Consider the following 25,486-nt stretch of genomic DNA (forward strand, 5'->3'; position numbering starts at 1 on the left):
CACGGTGAAGCCCAGGCTGACCCAGAATTCATGATTCCCCTGTGAAACACACCCGGGTTTATTTGGTTTTGTTTCCTTGCTATTCTTGAATTTTTCCTGGTGCCGGGAGTTTCCTGGTTTCCTCTGCAGCTGGGATTTGCACCAAAACAACCTCATCCGTTCTCTAATGTCAAGTCAGACAATGGGCATGGAGCCCCAAGTGCCAGTGTGATGGACTTGCCTATTGCTCTGCCCGCGGTGTTCCCCTAGCTCGCGCTGTGAGATGCAGTTTGTAGTAGCAGATGTATTCCCAAGGCTCCTCACTGGCTGCCCACTTACCTTCCCTGGGTGTTTACTGGGGAAGCTCACTTCCGTGTTGAGAAAGACACATGACGTTCATGTTCTCTAATGTGCACCCCTTTGAAAGGGGGGGGGAGAACTAGTAGGTAGCATGGGTGGAAATGTAAAGGATTTATTTCCTCTGACTTTTCTTCTCTGTGCTTCAGAGGTTCAAGATTGGCCTTGTAGAACAAAAGAAACCAACCACTCCGGTCCACCCACAACAGCAATGTGACTGCACACGTTATTTAACCTCTCTGAGCCCTCATCCCCTGGTCTGTAGAGGGCTGATGCATGGGCATTATAGGTGGCACCAGATGAAAGAAAGCATCAATAGGCTCAACCCAGTGCTCGCCCCTTGCTAGGGCGGCAGCTCTCCAGTGTGGTACAGTACACACTCAAGGGCCTGGGCACATGGCGGCTGGGATTGAAGGGAGGCCTTTGCTCTCCGACAGCTGTGGAAATGGGAGGGTATTTCATTTCATTATTGTGATACAAGAAAACATATCAGCGAGTCAAGGTTCCTGCTTTTTGTTACCTACAAGCTGACATGAATTTCAAGAGGAATTGAGATCTATCAATTCCTATCATTGCGATCTAGTCAAAGGAAACCGCAGAGATTCTGGAGAGGGCCGGAACACCATTTCTTCAATGCTCCCCTGTCAGTCAAGAGCTTGACTTTAAAAAGGGACTGCGAACCTGGAGTGGGGGGGATACTCATTTACCTCTTGTGGATTCCTTCTCTCCCTCCCCTCTTAAGTTCCCTTTCCCCTGAACTTTGTCCCAGCATCTCTGCGACATTTTCTGCACCCTCCTTTCCCCCAGGTGCCTTCTCTGTGTTTTCTTGTCTCCTTGCCTTGTTTTTTTCCCCCTCTTTCTCTCCCGGTTTTTCCATTTCCACATTGAGTTCTGTGCAGTGGCAGCCTAGTGTCCTTGAAATATTCGTCATGCTCAAAGATCTTTAGGACAACTGAGGATGCAAGCTTTCTGGGGTACACTAAGATCATTTGGGCCCGCACCATGGTCTACTTGCCTAGAAAATTATGGTGTGGTCTAATCATGCTTATAGTATGGTCGCTTGAGCATCTTGACTCTATTTTCCTAAGGACATGAAGTGTCTTTAGATCAGAGTGAGCATATGCCTAAGAGCTCAGAAACTCTTCAGCCCTGGTCAGCATGAACACCTCTGTGTTATGACAGTCACTTTTGAAAACTCTTGCCGCCAATGGGCAGCCAATGGATTCTAATGCCCGGTGGCTATCCAGTGGAACCCATGGGGAGGTGGGCTCGCCAGTCTTCGGGGTACCAGTCCCCTCTCCACTAAGTGCTACTGGAAGAGATAAGTCTCCAGTCACCACAGTTTTGCTTTCTCAAGAGCATCCGGCATCTCAGTGTGTAAGAACACCTTTCTAATCTAAAAACGTCTTCAGGCAAAACAGCACATGGCCTATGCCCGCAGGTCTCCCTATTTACAAACCCCGGTTGCTCTGAAAAACTTTCGGAATTCAAAATAAATGCAAGTCCTAGGGTTTTTGTACTCTTTCTGGTTTTAATGATTTTTGCTTAAAACTTGAGTATTGTTAAGAGTTTAGTTGTGAATAAGGGTGCCAAATAATCTCATGGTTTTTCATCTTTTGAGGGACTTTGGTTTACTGAGACAAGCAGAGGCTAGCCTTGAACTCCTGATTCTCCGATCTGCACCTCACAAACACAGGGATTACAGGTTGTGCCTCCATTCCCTAGTTGATCATTTTTCATCTTAAGTATACGTTGCCTGCTCTGAACAGGTCTCTCGGGCGCTGGGAAAACAACTATCAGTTTCGCTTTGGAAGAGTACCTCGTTTCCCACGCCATCCCGTGTTACTCCCTGGATGGGGACAATGTCCGTCATGGCCTCAACAAGAACCTGGGATTCTCTCCCGGAGACCGCGAAGAAAACATCCGCCGGATTGCGGAGGTGGCCAAGCTCTTTGCTGACGCCGGCCTGATCTGCATCACCAGCTTCATTTCCCCGTTCACAAAGGTAAAGGATTTGACCCAGAGCGGGAGGCAAGGCGGCACGCCCTCTCCTCCCACGCTTCTTCCACTCCCTGCTACCCCGCCGTGGTGCCCAGCCGGCCGAGCTGGGGAGATCTGGCTTTCACTTTCCCAGCTTTGCCTCCTCTCCTCACGTGACCGCATCCCTCTATTTGCTATTGGTTACGTCAACAGAGTTGCCTCATTGCCAGAAGCCAGTGAGCGCCCCAGCTGATAGGAAGCCTTTACGGATGACAGTCACCAGAGACGTGTGGTCAGAGTTAGAGTTGAGCAAGACCTCCATGGCCTGTTATTTCAGTTGTCTGAACGAGAATGTTTTACTGGCTCAAGCAGGGCAGCCGAGTTCAAAGCACCGACTTTTGTTGACTCAGTGGGGACAACCCTGGTCAGGGTGTCCCTGCTCCGGTCTAAAGCTGGAAGTTTCTAGCAAAGCCTTCCTGTGTTAAAAGTGGCAGCCTTGCTAAGAGGGATCTGTGTTCTATAGCTTCCGCGGGAAGTTCTACAATGTGTTTACCAGAGCGCTAAACTCAGGGCTTTCTGAAAGGACTCCGCCGGGCACACATCTCATTTTACCTGAGATTATTAAATCCAACAGTACACTGTGTTTTCCACTGAAAATTCTCTTCCTTTGTCCTAATCCATTTTCTCTCATAATAAAATACCAGACCTGATGAATTCACGAAGACTAGAGGTTTATTTGGCTCATGACTTTGGAGGCTTTGGAACCCAAGAGCTGTCAGCACCTGCTGGCATCTGATGAGGGCTTCATGCTGCATCTCATGACCAGAAAGAGCAAGGATCGGGCTAATTCAGCCCCCAAACTCCCAACCCCGCTTATTTTGCTACATGTATCCCCAGGCTAGCTTCCTTTCTAATTCTTTTTTTTTCCTCAACCTTATTTTAAATCATTAGATTTAAAAAAAAAAACCAATCCAAGTTCCCACTCTCTCCCCTCCTCCCTCCACACACCCTCTCACCCCACCCCCATCTAATCCTCAAAGAGGGTAAGGCCCTACGATATCTAGGCTGATCAAGGTATCTATCCAAACAGAATAGTTTCCCAAAAAGTCAGTACATGCAATAGGGATAAATCCTGGTGCCACTGCCTGTGGCCCCACAGTCTGCCCCAGCCACGCAACGGTCAACTCCATTCAGAGGGACTAGTTTGGTCCTATGCTGGTTCCTTCCCAGTCCGGCTGGACTCCTTTCTAATTCTCTTGCCTCAGTCTCTCCCAAGTGCTGGGATTAAAGTTGTGCCTGTGCCACCCCATATCCCACTGCTTGCTTTTGCCGGGAAGGGGAGGGGGTCTCCTGTAGCCCGGGCTTGACCTTGAACTCACTTCGTCTCCAAGTCTATTCTTGAACCTTCCGCTTCTCCCCTAACGCTGGGACCATGAGCATGCCCCTCCACTCCTGGCTTTCTTTTCACAGTTTTAATCACGTTCTGTTTCAGGATCGCGAGAATGCCCGCAAAATCCACGAATTAGCAGGACTCCCGTTCTTTGAGATCTTTGTAGACGCGCCTCTCAACATCTGCGAGAGCCGGGATGTGAAGGGACTTTACAAACGGGCTCGAGCTGGAGAGATTAAAGGTGGGCAGAGTAGCCAGCAGCCCCTTGGACAGCTTCTTACCCTGCCAGTCTTCTTGAATCTGTCCTTGGTTATCTGGCTATAGCTACGGACCCTGTACCCCAACGGCAGAAAGCACACACGGGATAGCGTGGTGCGTTCAGAGTGTCCGTGGGCTTACTAAAATGTGGGGGTTCATCTTTGAAGAACCATCAGCTCAGGCAGATGGGGTGAAGTCCAGAGAAAGAATGCACATGCAACCCAGACTGGATTTAGGAATTGGTCTCATTGAGGAGGACCTTGCTTTCCTTCTGCATTCCCATCAGCAGCAGAAGGCTTGGTTTCTGCCAGATATTATGGCAAGCTTGAGACTCTCTACGCTGAAAATACAGCTGTATACTTTCTTATCTATAGCAAGAGGTCAAGAATGGCAGTTTGAACCTTTCGGTCATAAATCACATTTTCCGTTTAACATATTATTACAGTGTGCATTATGTCTCATTGATTGATAACATTCTTCCACGGGCACAGATGTGATTGAGATCTTATGCCCTGCAGGGTTTACAGGCATCGATTCTGATTATGAGAAACCTGAAACTCCAGAGTGTGTGCTGAAGACCAACTTGTCTTCAGTTAGTGACTGTGTGCAGCAGGTGGTGGAGCTTCTGCAAGAGCAGGTAGGTAGGGGTGTGTGTGTGTGTGTGTGTGTGTGTGTGTGCATGTGTGTGTGCGTGTATGTTTGTGCATGTGTGTGAGTGTGTGCATGTGTGTGCGCATGTGTGTGTGTGCATGTGCGTAGGTGTGTTGAAAGATAATCCTAGTTTCTTTATGAAATCCCTCCCCTTACCATTCGCAAATTGTAACTATTGCAACTCCATTGCATCACAGAACATTGTACCCCACACCACCATCAAGGGCATCCATGAACTCTTTGTGCCAGAAAACAAGATTGATCAGGTCCGAGCTGAGGCCGAGACTCTCCCAGCATTATCAATTACCAAGGTAAGAGAGTCCCTGGCCAGAGGGACTCAGGGTTAGTATCTGACATTATAAACTGTTATACAACTCCTCTCTAAAACTGCCTTTATTTATGTGCTTGGTGTATGCCCCCTGGTGTGTGTGTGTGTGTGTGTGTGTGTGTGTGTGTGTGTGTGTGTCAGGCTGCATGAGTAGAGTCAGGGGACAACAAACAGGAACCAGTTTTCTCCTTCCTTCCACCATGTTTGGGGATCAAACTCAAGTTAGCAGGCTTGGTGGCAAGCCCTTTAACCCACTGAACCATGCTGCAGGCCCTACCATTTCTTTGGACTGTAAGAAATATCCAGCAAAGGTGAATCTATGAAAACATCACCATCCTCTCACCTACTCTCTGACGAAACTTCTCACAAAGGTCAGGTAGAAAAGCTGACTAGGAAAGCAGCAGCCAGATTTGCATAGGACAGTGTGCATGGCTCCCCTACACCTCAATAGAGTTTTGCAGGTGACCAAGAAGATGGGCGGAACATAGCCCTCATCCTCCAATCGGCTGCAAGTGCCTGTGGGTTCCAACTCCACAACTGATCCTAACCGGGGAGGGAAGGAGGAGAAAGTGTCTCCATGAGTCCCGGGAGCCAGAACTCAAAAGGTTTCCATAGCATGACAGCAATGTCGGCCTTTACCATAGACTCAGTAACTTGCTCAATTCAATCGGTTGGCCAGCAAGTCCCTCTCACGAAAAAGCCCAACAAACCTTCATTGTATGTGTGTGTATGCATGCGCACGTGCACGGGAGGGGGGGTCATTGAATTTTAAATTATGCATTAAAAATTGAATTTTAAAATTAAAATGAAAACTCCTTAATTTTAATCCTGTTGCACACTTACAACTGAAAGTCTTTAATCTCAATTTGGAATCCTATGGTCACCCTTTTATAGGAACGTTCTAGACTGACCCATAGCTGGCCCTTGAATCCGAAGTCCATAGAGTTAAGTGAGAATGCCTAAAACACGGAAGGGTCTTCCCGCACCCTCCTGCCAACTGAACAGGGAGACGTAGCTGGGGCCTGAGAAAGAGAGGTGTTGGACACGCCACCTTGTTCCTTGTGTTTTTCAGCTGGATCTGCAGTGGGTGCAGATTCTGAGTGAAGGCTGGGCCACGCCCCTCAAAGGTTTTATGCGGGAGAAGGAGTACCTGCAAATTATTCACTTCGACACTCTACTGGACGGTATGTTTTCTGTTGCTTCTTACTGCTTAGTGAAGAAAAATCCCTCTCTTACAAGTCTGCACACGGACAGGCCTGTTAGCCCCTGGTTTGTAGATACTATTGCGACAATATTTAGACTGTTTGCAGAGTGTCCCTTCTTCTACTATGTCTGCTTCCATTTTTAGGATTTTTTTTTCATTCTCCAAAGACCTATTATTTAAAGCCAAGTTGCCGAGAAATGAAGGCTTTACTCGTACACAAAAGCTAAGGAAAGGTTCCAACTCTGAGCCCTCCCCCATTAGTTGCTGGGTCTGGTTGTCAGAGGCTCCATTCGAGGGCATCCAGGAGTAGCCCATCCCAGTTTACTGATTCACAGTGACCGCCTTTCCTCCACATTGCTCCCACCGCATGGTGTCTCAATGCCTGTCACCTTGATGGCTGCGGAGTCATAGGTGCCCGAGCCCTCACCTGGCAGACATGAAGATGGTTTCGTCCTCTGCACCTTGACAAGGGAATGTGTGTGACCTTTCAGCCACAGGCTAGTGGCTTCTGAAAAACTAGTCTTATCCAGGCCAGAAGCAAAGGTTTGCTGTCCAGAACCCCGGGCTGTTCTCTAAGAATGTCCTTCCTGGAATCCCCTGAGATCCTCAGACATGGCTTCCCTGTTTCATGGGGAAATGACGGCCAGCTAGGGAAGAGGTGTTGACAGAATCACACCGATTGTCTAAGCCTGGGCAAAGCTTCAGGCCTATGGGGAAGAAAGGGCCAAATCAGATATGCAGTCTTTGGAAAGATACTCTGGGGCTTATGCTGCTGCCTAGGGAATGGCCTAGAAACAGAATTCTTAGACTGTCTCTAACATTGGCATTCCTCTGCTGTAACTGCGCATGTCCCACAACCTGAAGCCTTGGTTTCTCAAACTAACAAAGCTACAAAGCACACTTGAAGTCTAGCTTGCTGTGGCAGGTGCTGTTTCATTTCATTTTTATAAAATCCCTGGAAATTACCCACTTCTCAGATGAGGAACACTGAGCTCAGGATAAATGGCTTGCTCACATTCACACTGCTTAGAAATAAGACCCCAAGAGCAGATTCTGCTGCCCCTTCTACTTCAGTCTGCTCTCCTGGTGGCCTTCCCAATGGACTGCAGAAGGTCGGGATGCCTAACCAAGGAAATGAGACACGTATCTTGACATCTTAATTTTGGCACATGCCGCGCACAGCTGCATCAAGGACATGTGGCTGGACTCGGCAGCCAGCCATATCCAAGAAGTTGGCGAGGTGTGAGCATCCAGGCTGGAGATGTGACCGTGGAACAAGGGACCACACGGAAAGAAGGGGGCTCAGTCCAAAGAGCAGCTTGTACGAGAATTTCTCCATATAAAAAGATGCCTGCATGGTAGGCAGGGCTGCTGGGGTCAATGCCAGTGGAAGTGAAGGGTCCTTAGCCTGAGATCCAGGGCTGGAAAGAGGCGGAGCAAAAGTTGTCTCATGTCTTGTTTAGAGAAAGGGGTGAAAGGAAACGCTCCTGCTCTGAGCTCGTGGCTTCTGCTGGAGCCTTCAGAGCATCTGTGACTGCAGAGATGAGCTCCAGATACAGACAGTCTGGGTGACTTAGAAAATCGCTCTCTGCTTTTTCCTTCCCATCATTTCCATTTTATTTTATTTGTTTCCTTTCAGCCCCCCAGCCTGACCACTTTCCTTTACTGCTCGAGTCCCCTAGCCTGCTTTTGCAATTCCAGTTCTTTCCAAAACCTAAACCCCAGTGTTTGTTGGAGTTCCTGGGGTATGTTTCCTGTGTCCCCACATCAGGTCCACAACTCCAGGCTACTTGCTGCGTGGATCTCTGCACTCACAGTCATTCAGACACTGAAGTTCTCAGCACCAGTGCTGGTGAATAGGGAAACGTTCACTCTCTCCGTGCTAACTTCGGATGCAGACTACCTAGGAGGCTGCTTATGCCTTACATGAGTACTCTGGTAACCCACACGGATCGCTCTATCCCAAGGCTCCAGTGTGGCTATTGTAGTAAGGGTTTAAGACTACTGGCTTCCTCTAGCTGCTGTGGACAGAGAGGTCCTGAAGAGAGAGTGAGCTCACGGGGCAGACAAGACAGCTTCTCTGAGGCCGATGACAGAAATGGCTTTTTACCACATCGTTTTAAGCCAAAGCACTTTGAATTTCCCAGGCTGCAGCATCTGAAGGAGGCCACTTGAGCCTTTATGCTTCCCATGTCATAGTCTCCTTGAAGTATATGCCCGGTGTGATGCACTGAGAAAACAGTTAAGCTCCAGAATGTTTCTATATATTATTTTTATATTATAAATTCACATATAATATATGTTATAGTATATATTATTGTGTTATATATTATATGTATGTATAAATCAGAAGATGTAGCAAGATATCTCACCCTTCCTCCTATAAAGTATTTTGTTAGTTTTAATTTTCTGAAAGGTTCACATTTTACCCTGAGTCTAAAAATATAATCAGTCTGTTTAGGACGAAATCAAAACTGAACAATCCCCCCAAAGCAACCATTTGCTCATGTTTGTGGTATTTATGAGTTACTGCTTGCACATCCATGTCTTCTGTCACCGATCTCTCACTGGAAATGCAGTTTCAGGGTTGTCACAGACCCTTCTAGCATAAATGTCACTGGTGTTGGCCGATAGCTGCTGAGTGGGATGAAGACAACTCCATTATTTAAAATCTTCATCGTCAACCTTCCAGGCAGGGATAAGGGTCCCCACATACATCTGATGTAGGTTACCCTATTTACCCTGCATGAAGATGTTGGGTCTTTGGGAGATGGTAAATGTTAGAAAGGGCAGAAACCTCACTTGACTTTGCATTCAAATCTGGGATCTGATGACTCCAACCCTGTGTTTATTTTCTGAGGCTCACCTTTAGGTCCTTTAGGCATCTGGGTTTCCACACTCTAGGACCTGTTTGTGCCTTCAAACCAAGTCTGGTTTGGAAACCATTTGGCAGTCTTCCCAAAATCAAAATAGCAACTAACGTGTCTTATCATTATTTCAAGTAGATATTCCTTTTGAACAATGGTTTTAGAGTGCATTGAACAATATTCCACAAAAATGATATTGCCATATGTTTGGTGTCATGTGCCTGTTCTTAAAAACTGCATAAGAAGGAGCTGAGAATATTTGCATGTTGCATATGTGAAGAGCATAGCAGAAATGTGTTCCTTGATACTGCTGCTTCAAGACTCTCGTGGTGGCGACCTGAAAACATGTTTCTTATGTTTGTATTTCCCTAGGCATGACCCACCGTGGTATGTACTTCACCCTCCGAGTAGTTAAATTATTATAATTAGATATGTTACCTTAATTTTTTTAAAAAAAATTATTAAGGATTTAATTTTTAAAAAATCCAAATTAACCAGTTGGGATTGTTCAGTTCATAATCCAACCAGCTATAGTAAAATGATACCACATGGTTCTGTTTATTCAAGTACAAGAGACAGAAAATTTCTGGTTCCGATGGAACTATTATTCATAACGTCGAGTTTGGCTAACACAAGCAAACTCTGTTTCTAAATTATCACTGCACACTTTGTTCCTGAGTTCTTTTAAATTTACGATCATCTAATGACTTCTGTCCCCCCTTAGTTTCAGAAATTTGAAATTAAATTTTTCTGTCATACTGTCAAAACATTTTTAGTCACTGAAGAAATTCACTTCAGATTCGATTTAAGATACATATACCTGGTTGGACTGTGTACGATCATTCCTTGTTTGTTCGCAATGTATGATTATGCATGGACTTAATTGCAAGCTATCATAATTGATAGTTACAGAAGCGAAAATAAATATACCTGAGACTATAAATTTCCACATTGTACGAGAATGAAGTAAAATTCCAAACATATCACTTATAATTAATATTATTTTTATCATTTTTTTCCTTTAAAAAGCCTAATTATATAATAATGTTAATTTCATTTTTTTGGAACGAAGAAGTCCAAAAAATAAGCAGATCTACAGTACTAAAGAGAAAAGGACTGACAATTGTTTAAAGCAAAAGCAAAAGTATTCAATTAGATAGGAAATTATCTGCTGGATGTCCTGTGGTTAAAAACAACAATAACCTTCCCAAATTAGATAAAGCATAATAAAATAATGCAACTCTCAGCAGAGCTGAAGCACACCGAGGGAAAGGCCACAGAGGATGCTCGGCATGGCTCAACTGTTGGAAATGCTTATGTATCAAAAAACTAGAGGGGCTGGAGAGATGGCTCAGTGGTTAAGGGCACTTAATGCTCTTGCAGAGGACCCGAGGTTAGTTCACAGCACCCACATGGAAGCTAACAACCGACTCTAACTCCAATTCCAGAACACCTGGCACTCTCATCTGGTGCCCTTGGGCACTGCACACATAGTACAAAGACATACATGCAGGCAGAGCACCCATACATATAAAATTATTATTTGTTGTAGAGAAGGGGCTGTCGATATAACTCAGTGGTTAAGGGCATGTGCTACTCTTGCAAGAGGGTGGGAGTTTGATTCCAGCACCCATGTTGAGGGGCTCACAACCACATGCAACTCCAGCTCCTGGGGATCCCAGTGCCTGTTGCTACCATGGACACTTGCATTCACCTGCCCATACCAACACAGATATACATAATTTAAAAATAAAAATAAATCTTCTAAAGCAAAGTAGAGAAAAGGGTTGGAACTGTAGTTAAGGGGTAGAACACTTGCCTCCAATGCATGAAGCCATGAGTTCAAACCCTACTACTGCCAAAACAAAAAACAAACAAACAAAAAGCAGGAGTATAGACAGATAATAGGGAACCAAATTAAGCAAGCCCATCCCATGAAGAGTTGCAGTCTCAGGCACATGGGAACAGTGGGTACTATCCCTTAGCAGGACTCCTGCCTTGTGGTCCCACAGGGGAGTCCTTTATCCTGCAACACAGCGCAAGTTCATTAAAGCAGCATCTGCAGCTGGAAACAAAGTGTCCTTGGGATATCAGTGTTGCCCTGCAGGCTGCAGGCTGGGCTAGGCTTCCTGACAACTCCCTCTGACCTTTGCTTTGCAGTTTGCTTTATTTCGGTTTCTTCAAGTCTCTGTCAGCAGAACTGAGCTTTGCTCGGCTTACAGCCTCTCATCAGTGGAGTGGTCGGTACCCAACCCACAGAGAGCACAGTTTCTCTTTAGAACTGGAGCATCCCTGAATGTGTTTCTCTTGGCGAGATTCAGCTGTGGTTCATCACAGACTTCTATTCATACCGCATTTTACAGAGTGTGTTCCCCCAGAAACCTGGGGAGGTGCACACTGCTATCTCGTCTTTCAAGAGCTCCCCACTTTGAGTCTGAGGTTTTCTGCAAGGGGGCTATGTGCTCTGGCTTCTGGTGAACTTTGAAACAGAGTTACTTTAACAACAAAATCGTCCTGCAAGCCACCTAATTCTCAGTCTTTAAAGGTGTCTACTATACACTGCAGACTTTTATGGCAGACTGGATGCCTTTATTGCTGGCAGTTGCTGTCTGCCCCGTGGCATTCTTTACTAACTGAGAGGGCTGAAAAGGACAAAGTGGTAGGCCAGCAACTGGGCTCATAGCTGTTGGGGAGTTTTACATTCCATAGGAACACGACTCAGATCTTCACAGGTCAGAAGCAATCTAAGTGGGCTTGACAGCTCAGGACTCTGTTGACTTACATTTTCTCACACCCACAACTAAAGTCAGAGTATTCTTTGCCCCTGGAGGATCTCCCCTTTGATATTCCCTTCATTCTCTCCTAAACTCCATCCGAACACTATGTTCCCTAAACCACAGCCCTCAGGCTTCAACTCTGAGTCCAGCTGAGAAGGGCAGACTAGTTAGAACTTGGAGCATGCTTACAAAAGGAAACGAAAGGGGTCATAGCCTTACATTTTTTCACATTATCTGGCATCATTAAGAAAGGAGAGACTGTTTTTATGCTTTTAAGCTTCAAACTGGAAAGCAACTACCTCTTTTTAACTGTTTTATCTAAAAATTCTTCAAAATGTTCATACTTATTTGGGGGGGGGGATGGTGGGTGGGTCATCAGAGATCCAGGGAGAGCCTCAGCCCAGGCTAGCCTCAAACTCACTATTATAGTACAGGATACCACTGAAGTCATGAACATCCTATCTCTGCCTCGCAAGTTCTGGGATGGCAGGCAGGATTATTATACCTGAGTACTGTTCCTATTAAAATAGCAGCAAACCCTTCGCTGGGCCTGGAGGCACAGCCTGTGGTTCCAGGGTTTGGAAGCTCTATCAGCAGTGCATAGTCATCCTCACCTGTCAGTTCTAGAGCAGCCTGGAACTCCATCTCAGAAACAAAATAACAACAAAATAAACCCCACCATGGCTAAAGCCTCTTATTCTCTCTCACACACATAGACATTGTTGGAGATATACCTCAGTGGTACCCTGCTTGCCTAGCATGTAAAAGGCCTTGCGTTCAATCTTCAACTTCCCTAAAACGAATGCACTCATACAAGCACAGACACACGCACACACACATATAACCCTCATCAGGAAACGTGTGAGATACCTGTGGGAGTTTTGATCTCTATAGTGAGATACTCCTATGAATTTGTATTTTTAAGTTTATTTTTAAAAGACTTGTCTGTGTGTGTGTATGCACATGAGTACAGGGGCCCACAGAGGCCAAAGGTCTCTCTCTGATCTTCTGGAGCTGGAGTTACAAGTGGTTGTGAGCTGCCTAATGCGGGTCTTCTGCAGCAACACATGTACTCCTAATTGCAGAGGCATTTCTGCAGCACACTGCATTTTTAAATGTATCGTGTGTGTGTGTGTATCTGAAAGGTCAGCCTGCAGGCTGGAGACTCAGAGGGAGAGGTGCAGCTTCAGCTCAGTCTTTCTGCTACCTGTATTGCCTCTTCTGGGAAAATGGGTCTCTTTTCCACATGCCTTTCATTGATTGGATAAGACCCAGTCCCTTTATGGAGAATGGTTTTCTTTATCCACGACCTGCTGATTTTTTTCCTTTTTTTTTTTTTTTCCGAGACAAGGTTCCTCTGTAGCTTTGGAACCTGTCCTGGAACTAGCTCTTGTAGACCAGGTTGGCCTCAAACTCACAGAGATCCACCTGCCTCTGCCTCCCAAGTGCTGGGATTAAAGGCGTGCGCCACCACCAATGGCCAACACCTACTAATTTAAATGTCAGCCTCATCTAAAAGTAAAATTCACAGAAACACTGAGAATATTTGTTCAAATGTCTGGGTACCATGGACGAGCCACGTCAATACATAAAGTTAACTGCCAGTTCCCGTATCTGGTGTTTACAAGTTTTCCTTTCTCTTCTTCTGTCCAAGCTGCTGACTTGTTATGAAGATGTAGCTTCTCTGAACAGCCAATCATGTATCCTCTGTGTCACATGCAGAGGAATTAGGGCAGCCAGCTTCCTCAAAATTTCTTTTAGTGTCTCAGTAAAGACGAGATGGTTTTAGTCTCTAGAGAAAGTGCACATGTTTAGTAAAGTTTAATTAGTGGCTTTGTATCATCTTTCGCTTCCATGTTCCTTTTAAAGATTTATGTATTTTATTACATACATATAATAATGTTTTGACCGCATGTATGTCTGTGTACCACATGCATGCAGTGCCTATGGATGCCACATGAGGGTGCCTGATTCTCTGGAACTGGAGTTACAGCTGGTTGCCAGCTGTTGTGTGGGTGCTGAAAACCAAATCCGTGCTCTTAACCACAAAGCATCTTTCCAGGCCCTTCACCCATGTGTTTTGAGTGATGGTTTTAATTGTAGCTGAGCCAGCAAAACTGTGATCCCAGACAAGTGGGATGAACAATCTCTTTAAACATTTGAAGATAGAGTTGCATCTGGACCAGCATGGCCATCAACGGGTTGCTTGTCTGGGGTGTGAGCTCTGTGGGGCTTCTGTTTTGTTGTTGTTTTGTATTTTACTTTTCTTTTCAGTTCATTTACGCTGGTAATGCCCAACACTGACACAGGTTTATTTCCAAGAACAAGAAGAGCTTTCAGGTTGACCTATCTTTATTTGGTTTGTAAAGACTTTGGGCTGGAAAGATGGCTCAGCGGTATAAGAATATATGCTGCTCTTCCAGAGGACCCAAGTTCAGGTCTAAGCATCCATGTTAGGAGGCTCCCAACTGTCTAAAACTCTAGCTTCAGAGGTCAGAGGATCTGAAGCCCTCTTCTGGTCTCTGGATGTACCCATATGTGCATGCACGCGCGCGCGCACACACACACTAAACTTTAAAACAACATGAACAACAAAAGACTTTACTCCTCACAGTGCACTAGGGTCAGGACCAAGGTTTTAAGAAGGCGAGCCATATCTCCATCCTGCTCCCAAAGCCAGGAAACTTACTGAGGCAACCTACCTCAGGGACTGGTCAAGGAGTTCCTATCACAGACTTAGGGAAAGCAGAGGATCAGCATGTCTGTGCTGGACTTGGGGCCTGATGCGCCAGTACAGGCTTTGGAAGGAGGACTGTGCACATGTTAGCCATCCCTGATATTCACCCAGGGAGATATTCATCCTGGACCTGCCACTCACACGGCACGTGGGTCTTTCCGTAGATGGAGTCATCAACATGAGCATCCCCATCGTACTGCCTGTTTCTACGGATGACAAGGCCCGGCTGGAGGGGTGCAGCAAGTTCGCCCTCATGTATGAAGGCCGAAGGGTGGCCGTGCTACAAGACCCCGAGTTCTATGAGCACCGGAAAGAGGAGCGCTGCTCCCGTGTGTGGGGAACAGCCAATGCAAAGCACCCCCATATCAAAGTAAGTGCAAAACCTTTGGGGGGACGTTTTAAAAGGAGGGGGCGGGGGTAGGTTTGTGTGTGTGTAGGTATATAATTACACAGTTCAGAGATCAGAGGACAACCTTGGGTGTCCTTTCTCAGGGTGCATGCCTTCAACCTTCTGTTCAAGACAGGACCTTTGGCTGACCTGGAACTTTGCCAGGCAGGCTGGACTAGCTTGCCAGCGGGCTCTTGACAGTCTTCCTGTCGCTACTTCTCACCTCGCCATCACTGAGACTAGAGACACATGCTGCTGCTGCACCTGACTTTTTATATGAGTCCTAGGAGTTAGGACTCAGGTCCTCACACTTATGAGGCAAGCATTTTATTAGTTGAACCATCTCCCCAACTAGAAGTTCTTATTTTTCTTTCGGGTATGTGTCCGTATGTGCTATATATGTTCATGGGTATGCACATGTGCATGAGAGTGTATATATGCATGCGGAGGGCAGAGATTGACATGGGGTATTTTCTTCTGTTGCTCCCCACCTGAGTTTTGAGATAGTGTCTCTCGCTAGACCTTAAGTTAGCTACCCAGGGAACTCCAGGATTTGCCCATCTCTGCCTCCCAAGGGCTAGGATTACAAGGACATGCTATTGCACCCAACTTTTTACGCAGGCGCTGGAAATCCAAACTCAGGTCCTTCCTCCTGTTTATGCAGCAAGACCTTTACTGCCTGAGCCACCTCCCCAAATCCATGGTTGAGTAAGAAATATTTTTCTGAAGCCAGTATGATGGGTCAAGCCTACAAATCCTAATACTAGGGAGGGCAAGGCAAAATCAGAGGTTAGCCTCAGTTAAATAGCTAGATTAAGGCTAGGCTTGGTTACAGAAGACTCTGCCAAAAAAATGAAAAGGCATTTTTGTTTGAAAGCTGGTCTTGATCTCCTAAGTTATCATATCCTGTGGCTGAAGCATCCTTAGCTAAATAGGACTAGGCAGATAATAGTCTAGTACCTTGAGTAAAAAGATCAAAATCATGAGCTAGCTAGAGCTTGCAGCCCTGTCCATGTTGAACGTACATAGGGAACACATGTAATGAACCCAAGCAACCCTTGAAAAGCAACCCAGAGTTCATGTTCTCTGGCCAGTCGGGGGGAGGGTTGATGACATCTTTCTATAAACAAAGATCAGTACACACAGTGGCTAAGTTCTGAGAATAAAGACACTACGTTCTCATCAGCAGCTGTTCATCTATCTAGGGTCATTCAGTTCTCTCCGCCCAGAAGGCAAATCAGATTCCTCAGCAGCTTCTAACAGCAGTTGGGAGTGAGGTGGGAGTGAGGAGGTATACAGGAGAGCCACAGAATACAGTCCATTTCTCACACAATTCTGTGAAACTCAATGAAAATCCATTCTTCATTGAGACACAGGCATAAGGGTGGAAGTACAGAGAGATATTACTAATCTAATTTGAACTCTTCAGTTCCCCAGCTTGGTTAGCGTTCAAGCTCACAGTAACATCATGAGCAGTCAAGCCCAAGAGACTCTCAAAAACCCTGGGATAGACCAAGTATACCATCCTTCATTTCTCTTTTGACAAAAAGATGAGGCCAAAATATGTTGAACAGCTGTCCCAGTCCTATGACCTTTCAGGAAAAAAAAATTCCATTGTGAAATGTTACAAGATAGGAAAGACATTCTCAAGGCCCAGTTAGTAGCCTTTGAAGCCTTCTTAATCTGAACTGAAGAGCTCAGGGAGCAAGGGGAGCAGCTTTTCCACTTTTTGGACACAACCATCAGCCTTCAAGATAGCCAGCTCTTGCCTTATGCAAAGGCAGGTCAAAGTCATTTGGGCAGTTTCCCCTTTCCCTCCCATCCCACCCCCCGAGTCTGGCAGAAGGTCTTTGAGATAGCTGCTCCATGAATATTACATTCTGGCCTTCAATTACATCTCTAATCATTTCTTTTATGATTGTAATCACACAGGCTTGGGACCTTATCTTTCTTCAGTGGCCCAAAGAATAACGGCCTACCATTATCTCTGCTCAAAGATTTCTTCTCTTTGGGTCTAACAACTTAACATCCACATGACTTGCACTAAAGGCATAAAAGTAACCTCAGATAATGCCTAGGGGAATCTGAGTGACTATTTCTCTTCATCTTGTCTTGCAATATGTCAGGGAGAGCAGTGGTGTGGCCTGTGTCTTTGAGAGTATTGCCAGTGACTCTACACTATTGGCCATTAGAGGAACTGATGGTGAGAAATGGGTCATAGATAACCGGAGAGAAAGCATTCATACCCCCCCTATATATTACACTTGGATTTCCTAAAGGTATATTTGGCAAAAACACAACACGTGAATTTTGTTGGGCAAAGAACTCTATTTTTAACACCCTGAACTCATGATAATATTTTAACAGCTTTTTTTTTTAGAAGACAAAAGTCTTCTAACAGTTTTATTCACAAAAGTAACTATGGCCCTTGCATTTTAAAATAAAACTGAGATTGTTTGCAGAGCATGGTCAGTTGCCAAGGAAATGGCCTGCCTCTGTCCCACAACTCCTTACCTATCCGTACTCCTAAACTGTCTTATTAGTCTTCTATTGCTATGACCACAGCAACTCTTATAAAGGAAAACATTTAACTGAGTCTTGCTTACAGTTTCAGAAGTTTAGTCCATTGTCACTGTGGTAGGGGACCATGGCAACACACAGGCAGGTATGGTGCTGGAAAAGTGGAGAGTTCTACATTGGATTCTTGAGAGTTCTACATTTGGATCCACAGGCAGCAAGAAGAGAGAGAAAGCGGCCTGGCTTGAACTTTTGAAAGTCCAAAGCCCACCCTTCCTCCATCAAGGCCATCCCTACTCCAACAACACCACACCTTCTACTCCCTGTCAAGTAACACTACTCCCTAATGACCAAACACTCAAATATATGAACTTATAGGGGCCATTCCTATTCAAACAACCACTTGGCCCTTCTACTCAAGAAGTCTCTTTGAGTCACAAAGTATGGAACCATACGGCATAATCTCATAGTCATTTTGAGGAACAACTAGAATATGCAGAAATAACGCTTGGAAGAAATTCACCATCTTTTTTATCCATGGTGCTTTCTTACCAACCAGTAATTCCTCAGAATTACCTTGTAAAGTAAGTAAAAATGATTACTCTCATTTTATATATGTAGAAATCAAGAGAGCAAAGTTTGTTTTCCCAATGAAAGACAGAAACAGAGTTTTTTTTTTTAGCTTTTGTAGCCACATGAAGACCAGATGGACAGCAAGATCAATGAGCTCACCAGAGAAACCTTAAAGTTTACATGGATTATGCAATCATGATGGCTCACCCCTACAATTCCTGGACCAGGGAGGCTGCAGCACAAAGATCCCAAGTTTAAGGCCATTGTCAATTATGTAACAAGACCTTGCCTCAAATAACCCTGAGCAGGTCTCACAGCTTCTGGCTGGATTGGCGTTGGGCCAGGCTGGTCCTTGGGAATTTGGAGCTGCCTATGATGTACACATGTATAAAGGTTAAGAACCACTCGATTACACAGTTATTGAGAGCTTTAGTCAACTATGTCCTGAAAGTGGTCCAAACTCAACATGTCAAGCCCTCCCCAAACTCATCCTCCTACTTGACAGCTCTGTATGCATGCACTAAACTCATAAACAAAACCTACATGGCATTCTTGCTTTTTCTCGTGCCCTTTCCTAGTCAATCAACAAGTTCTGGCAGCTCTTCCTTCCAAGCATTATTCAAATCTATTCAGTCACTCCTGTTCCAGTCTGGTCCAGATTTCACATCCTCCCTGTGTCTTGCTTTATTAGCCTCTAATCCATTGTCTATTCTTCAGCAACAGTGAACTGCTCAACCTTTCTTTGGGCTACTAGCCTGGGCCACTAGCCTTCACCCATTGCTCCTCCAGACATTCCAGAGCTGGTCTTCACAACATGTTTGCTCCTTCTGCTCCCACATCCCCATCTTATTTCCTGCTTTCTGAAGTCAATCCTACCTCCCCTGACTCATAGGTATGACTCAAAGGCCTCTGTGTCCTCCCAGAACAATGCGTACTGTCCATACCTGTAACAGGCAATGCTGAGGGGATGCTGAAATATCACCTGGGGGCCACTGATGAAAGCCGGCCTATGTGCTAGGAAAGAAAGCTTGGTTTTTTTCAAGTTCCAGATTTGGGTTCTGACTTTGGCACAATAACCATGTGCACCTGGACCCTGTCCCTTTCTTTCTGTAAAATGCCCTTCTATCTGAAAGCTATGATGTTAAACTTGCATGAGCTTCGAGTATCTTAAAGCCTTATCAGATGGATTGGAAAGCCGTGGGTAATTCTAAGTCATCATAAGTGCTGAACCTTCCTTCCTGAGAGCTAGGCATAGTTCTCGGGATAGTCAGAGCATCGCAGACACAGAGAATTTTTGGAGAGTCCAAATGATACCAAGAGTAGTTTCAGCATCACTCTTCACAGACGTGGTTCTAGTGTGGGTGGCCCAGAAGTCCTTTCAGTCATCAAAACAGTTCAGTGCAGGGTTGGCCCATAGAGTTCGGAGTGTTATGAAACTCCTAGGGATTTGTGTCAACTCTTAAAATTCTAAGAGGTGAGGCCAAAGTCACGGATAGTACTCATATTTGAAAATATGAGTCTGTAGTGGTTTTCCTGAGGACAGAGTTTAGAAAGGAGGCCATGAAGACAGAGCCAAGTCCATTGCACAATTACCACCACGGTTTCTCAAGCTCAGCACCATATGTCTTTGTTGTTGTTGTTGTGAAGGCGGTTCTGTGCCACACGGGATAGCCAGCTGCATCCTTTGGCTGCACTAGATTCCAGATGTAGCACAACCCTTTCCCACTCCACTTGTGGCAATAAATTAACTGGAGATATTAGGTGTGACAAAAATCGCACTAGCTTAGCTTTTCATTCTCTGAATCCCTCTGGGATGCAGTCATTGTAAACCTCAGTGATTGGCTGTAATGGGGAGGCTGAGCCAAGGCAACACATGGCCACCTTCTTCTTTCTACTAGGTATTTATGAGTAAGTTCTCTCAGTCACCCTTGCTACTTTATTGACATTTTAGGTATTCATTTTGTCCTTGTACAGATGAAATCGTACATAATTTGCCTTTTTGTGACTTACTTCACTTTCCGTGTCCTCAGGGTTACCTGTGTTGCGATTGTCTTTCCATGGCTGTCCTGCTTTCTCAGGACTGTCTGTGTGGAAGCACTGGGCAAGATTTCTTTCATGTGTTCCCATGCTGTGCATGTCTTTTCTGTATCCATTCATCCACTGGTGGACATTTGGGTTGCCAAGAACAAATGGAGATTTGGGTGTGCAAATCTCTCCTCAAGAAGAAGGACCGCTGAATCAAAAAGGTTCTTCGAAGTTTTGTTTTGCTGCTTTGTTAAAATGAAACCTCATACTGTTTTCCACAATAGTTTTATCTTTTTAGAGCCCAGGGCATAAGGGTTCTTTCCAGTTCCTCTCCATCCTCACCAATACATACTTCCTGAGTTTGTTTGTAATAATGGCCATCCTAATGGATATTCCACTTTTTCTCATTTGAATTTCACTTGCTTTACAGCTGTTGGTAGTGGGCTACTTGTGTGCTTTGGCCATCTACAGAACAAGTTTGGAGACATGTCTACTCAAGTTCTTTGTTCAGCCTTTTGTTTTTATGATATTTCTGTGTGTTCTTGAGGGGTGTATGTGTGACTATGTGGCCATCCGAGAACAACTTGTACAAGTATCAGACTACAAGGTATCAAACTCGTCATACTTGAATTCTCACCGTACATACGGAGCTGTCTCCCTAGCTCTGCCTTGTGAATTGTGAGTTACTTTATTTATCCTTGTTCTGGAGGGGCTTTCTGTTCTTTTTATGAGCCTTGATCTCATTATGTAGCCCAGGCTTGTCTCAAACTCAAAATCCCTGCCTCAGCCCCGAGTGCTGGTGTTACAGGCATGTACCCTGACGCCCAGGTTGTAGGAATGGTCCCTGGCAATGTCATAGGATTTGGAATAGTCATCTCATCCTATGTACACATTCACCCTGTTAATTGTCTTTTAGTTCAAAGGAAGTTTTCAGTTCAGGGTAATCCCAGCTTTCGGCTTTTGCTTTTGTAGTGTATGTTTTTGGTGCTATAGCCAAGAAACCACTGCCAACCAACCCCAGTGTTATGAAGCCTTGTTCCCTTTTTCTTTCTCTTTTTCTTTCCTTTCTTTCTTCTTTTTTTTGAGGGGGGACATTGAGACAGGGTTTCTCTGTAACTTTAGTACCTTTAGTACCTCTTCTGGAATTCCCTATGTAGACCTGACTGGCTTCGAACTCACAGAGATCCGGCTATCTCTGCCTTCTGAGTGCTAGGATTAAAGGCATGCACTACCTCTGCCCAGCCCCTTTCTTTACATAAGCAGTTTATAATTTTGGGTCTTCTATGTATGCCATTAATCCATTTTATCTTTTGCACATAGAATATGGGTCATTTCATCCTTTTGCATGTGGGTATCTACTTTCCTCCACATATTTGTTCAACAGACTGTACTTTTTCTCAGAGAGTGACCTTGGCATCTTTCTCAGAGGTCTTTCGAGAAAATGGATAACTATCTATTTTACATATATGCCTGGATTTTGTTACACTTTGCTGCTCACTGGATTTTCTTTTATCTTTAAAGCAGATGTAATGAAGGAGGCTGCATCTGTGGGTGATTTCCATGGGAACTGTGCTAAATGATAAATAATTACATGGTAGAAAACCAAACAACTTTTCCTCCAAGAGCTTTGGAGTGCTATTGAGAACAACACATTAGACAATATTAGAAATGTGCCAGCAAAGGTTCTCAAAGCATGGTTCTTTGAACCCCAGTAGTCCTCACAACCTAGCCGGAGAACTCCCGAGAGCAGAACCATGTAACAGTGATAGTCTTTTCCTGTGCTGCCACTGGCATGGCTGGTGTGAAGCAAAGGTGGACAAGATGCTGGTGGCTCGATTACAGCCACTGTACTAAGAAACCACCAGCTTCAGTGAAGGATGCGTTCTATGATGCTGTGAACGTGACCTTTGGGCTAAGTGGTTTTTTCATAACATAGTCCAAATAGGGAATTATACAAGATACGTTTGCTATACATGTTAATCCTCAATAACTGGTGTAAGGATAAGTTCTTGTCAAATTAGTTGAGTCTGGGGAAAAACAGCTATTGAAACACCATTGAAACCCTGGTATCAAGAATGTGGGTTTACAAATGCATGTCTTCAGACTTAGATATTTAGTAAGTTTTTTTGTTTGTTTGTTTGTTTTCAATGGGCAAAATTCTGTCACTTCAACAAAAACAAGGAAGAGTACTTCTTAGTTGCCAAGATTAACCTTGGGGTTTCAAACAAAAACATTTTATTCGGCACAATGAGTGTGGCAGCAAGTTCAGACTTAGACTTTCTTCTGATGCCATCAGCAATGATGTGTGTATGTGTGTGTGTGTGCACTTAAAATCCTAAAATATAATGTCAGCCTTTGAAGACTGACAAACTCAGTAGTCAACATTTCTAGTTGATCAGCATGTATGGTAAAAAAATAATAATGATAATAATAATAAATTCTTGGGTAAAAATATTCAAAAACTAATGGAGTTTTAATAAAACAGTGTGAAAATGCATACAGTTTTAGATTTCATACTGCAATTTACCTTTAAGAAACTAGCATTGGGAGGCTGGAGAGATGGTAAAGTGATTGGTATTTGAGTAAAAAGACCCAAATTTTATCCATCCTCAGCAACCATATACTAGAGTCAGACATGGCAAAACCTGCCTGTAATCCCAGCATGAGGGAAGTGGAGACAGGAACCTCTCTGAACCTTGCTGGCTAGTCAGTCTAGCTGAATTAGCAAGCTCCCTGTTAAACGAAAAGACTGTCTCAAAAATAAGGAAGAGTGGCAAGATGACTCAGTGGATAAAGATAAGACTAACAACCTGAATTTCAATCCCTGGAATCCACTTGGTAGGAGAGAACAGGTGCCTCCAAGTTGTACACGCACGCGCACATGCATATACACACACAGAGACACACACACACACTCCCCAATCTGTAAAAGTTCAAGAACTAGTGATATTTATCAAGAAAGACAGCTGGTGGAGACCTCTGCAAAGATGTGCGTGCACATGCCACATACATGTTCAGGAGGCCCAAGCAGGAGGATCCAAGTGGGCAAGCCTGGGTTGCAGAGTAAGACCCTGACAGAAAGGAAGGGGAAGGGAGCCAGTACATGTTTTAGTATCATACAGTATCCACAATCATATAAAAATGCTACTCGAATCCTCTTCTTTCTTCCAGCTAAGTCCCTGCTGGGGGGTTTTCTTCACACAGCACAGCCGAAACTCACTGGCTCAGATTAAGTGCAGTAGCTATGAAAGTCTGTCTATCTTCTGTTAGGCCATACTTAGCAGAGTGGCAATGGGTAAAAGTGACACTGTCCTTCCTATTCAGGCGAAGGAGTGGGGAAGAGTTTGTTCTTAACATGCAATAACTTCATTACTACTTTAAAGCTTCTCGGTATTCATTTCTAACATGGGAACTGCTGGGTATAATCCATATAGACAGGAACTTTGGGGGGACAGTCCTTAATCTTTGTGTTGTGGGAATGAGCTGTTGGACTCGACCAGGGCCTGGTCTCGCTCCCGCTCTGCCTCCCCAGCAACTTTGGTGAAGACCGCAAGTAAGTTCAGAGATGAAAAGTTTGTTAAATACTACTGGAAATGCTGTAAAAAAGCAACTCAAGACGGGTCACAGAGCAAAACAGGCAGGCTGGGGAGAAGGCTCAGCCAGTACAGAGCTTGCTACACAAGTATGAGGACCCAAGTTTATCCCCCTCAGGACCCACGTGAAATATCCAAGTGGCCAGGGAGGGAGGTTAAAGACAGGGAGCAATTCCACTGCCAGGAAGGTAAAGGCAGGCAGCTCGTGGCGGCTCACCAACCAGTCAGTCTAGCCAAATTTGTGAGCTACAGGCTCAGTATTCATTGAGAAACCCTGTCTCAAAAATGTACTGAATAGCTATTGAAGAAGTTCCCCAACTCTGACGTCTAAGCCTCCACACGTACAGGCACGTGTATACATTAACACACACACACACTTCAAATGAAATTTTAAAAATCAGTATAGTTACCATGAATTTCGATGATTTCTTCCTAGATGGTGATGGAAGGTGGGGACTGGCTCGTCGGTGGAGACCTGCAGGTGCTGGAGAGAATAAGGTGGGATGACGGGCTGGACCAGTATCGCCTGACACCTCTGGAGCTCAGACAGAAGTGGAAAGACATGAATGCTGGTATGTGATCTGGTTCTAGTGTATCTGCCAATACTCATCAGCACTGTAGTCAAAAATTTAAGTATATCAGGAATAAGTTTTTGTTTTTTAATATAGGGCCTGACATTGAATTCATTATGTAGCCAATGGTAACCCTGAATTCTTGATCTTACCTGTGCCTCCAAGTGCTGGGATTGCAGGCATGGGCCACCATGCCTGGCTGAATCAGTATAAAAAAATATTTATCTTTTAATAAAGTGTGTGTGTGCTCACGCACGCGTGCCATGTACATGTGGGTATCTGGGGTCAAATTCCCAACACCCCTGTCTTATTCAGCATAAAAAAATAAAGATGCTGCCTGGTGGTGATGGTGCACACCTTTAATAACAGCACTTTTGAGGCAGAGACAGGCAGATCTCTGTGAGTTCAACATCAGCCTGGTCTACAGAGCGAGTTCCAGGACAGGCTCCAAACCTACCCCCCCCCCCAAAAAATCTTACTTTTAATGGTGTGTATGTGTGTGTGTATATGCCATGTATGTGTGGGTGTCTGGGGTCAGAGTCCCCCGGAGCTGGAGTAAAGTTCTGGGCAGCTCGTGTTCTGCCTGACATGGGTGCTAGAATCAAACTTGAGTCCTCTGAGAGACTAATGCACATCCTTAATCTTGGAGCCAGCTCTCCAGTCCAGCAATTTTTTGTTTTTTGAGTCAGAGTTTCTTTGTGTAGCCTTGGCTGTCCTAGAACTAATAAATCCATATATATATATATATATATATATATATATATATATATATATATATATATATATATATATATATTTGTATGGATATATATGTGGATATATGGATATATGTATGGATATATATCCATACATACATACATATGTTTCTTTGTGTAGCCTTGGCTGTCCTAGAACTAATAAATCCATATATATATACATATGGATATATATGTATGGATATATATATATATCCATCCATACATACATACACACACACACACACACACATGTTAGGCATACTTTGAAAAACAAGAAAGGACTCTGGGGATGGCAGATTACCAGTGACACCACCTGCCTCGTGGGGGTGGCAGTGGAACAAGGAAGGAAATCTTCTCATTTCTTATTCTATACATTTTGAGAGAGATGTAATTTTCATTTTAGGCTTTTAGAGAATTCCTAAATTGTCTGCAAAAGATATATATTAATTACATTTTAGAGCAAGAAAAAGGAGTTCATGAATCCATCTCCAAGTGCAACTGCTTTCAGGATTTCTTGAAGGTGGAGTTGGTTTTCATCCGTAGATTTGGTGCC

At 44.5% G+C, this 25,486-nt stretch overlaps 1 protein-coding gene across 1 annotated transcript in view; it reads left to right on the top strand.

Annotated features, from left to right (window-relative positions):
- Papss2 (3'-phosphoadenosine 5'-phosphosulfate synthase 2) overlaps positions 1-25,486 on the top strand; it is a 67,705-nt gene that overhangs the window by 39,209 nt on the left and 3,010 nt on the right. Inside the window, exons 3-9 of the mRNA XM_075973846.1 lie at positions 2,106-2,341; positions 3,809-3,947; positions 4,483-4,601; positions 4,813-4,926; positions 6,016-6,127; positions 14,693-14,898; positions 24,061-24,196. Of these exons, the coding sequence (XP_075829961.1) occupies positions 2,106-2,341; positions 3,809-3,947; positions 4,483-4,601; positions 4,813-4,926; positions 6,016-6,127; positions 14,693-14,898; positions 24,061-24,196 (1,062 nt within the window). The remainder of the gene's footprint in view (positions 1-2,105; positions 2,342-3,808; positions 3,948-4,482; positions 4,602-4,812; positions 4,927-6,015; positions 6,128-14,692; positions 14,899-24,060; positions 24,197-25,486) is intronic.

Source organism: Microtus pennsylvanicus, chromosome 5, assembly GCF_037038515.1.
Source record: "Microtus pennsylvanicus isolate mMicPen1 chromosome 5, mMicPen1.hap1, whole genome shotgun sequence".
Lineage (NCBI taxonomy): Eukaryota > Metazoa > Chordata > Mammalia > Rodentia > Cricetidae > Microtus > Microtus pennsylvanicus.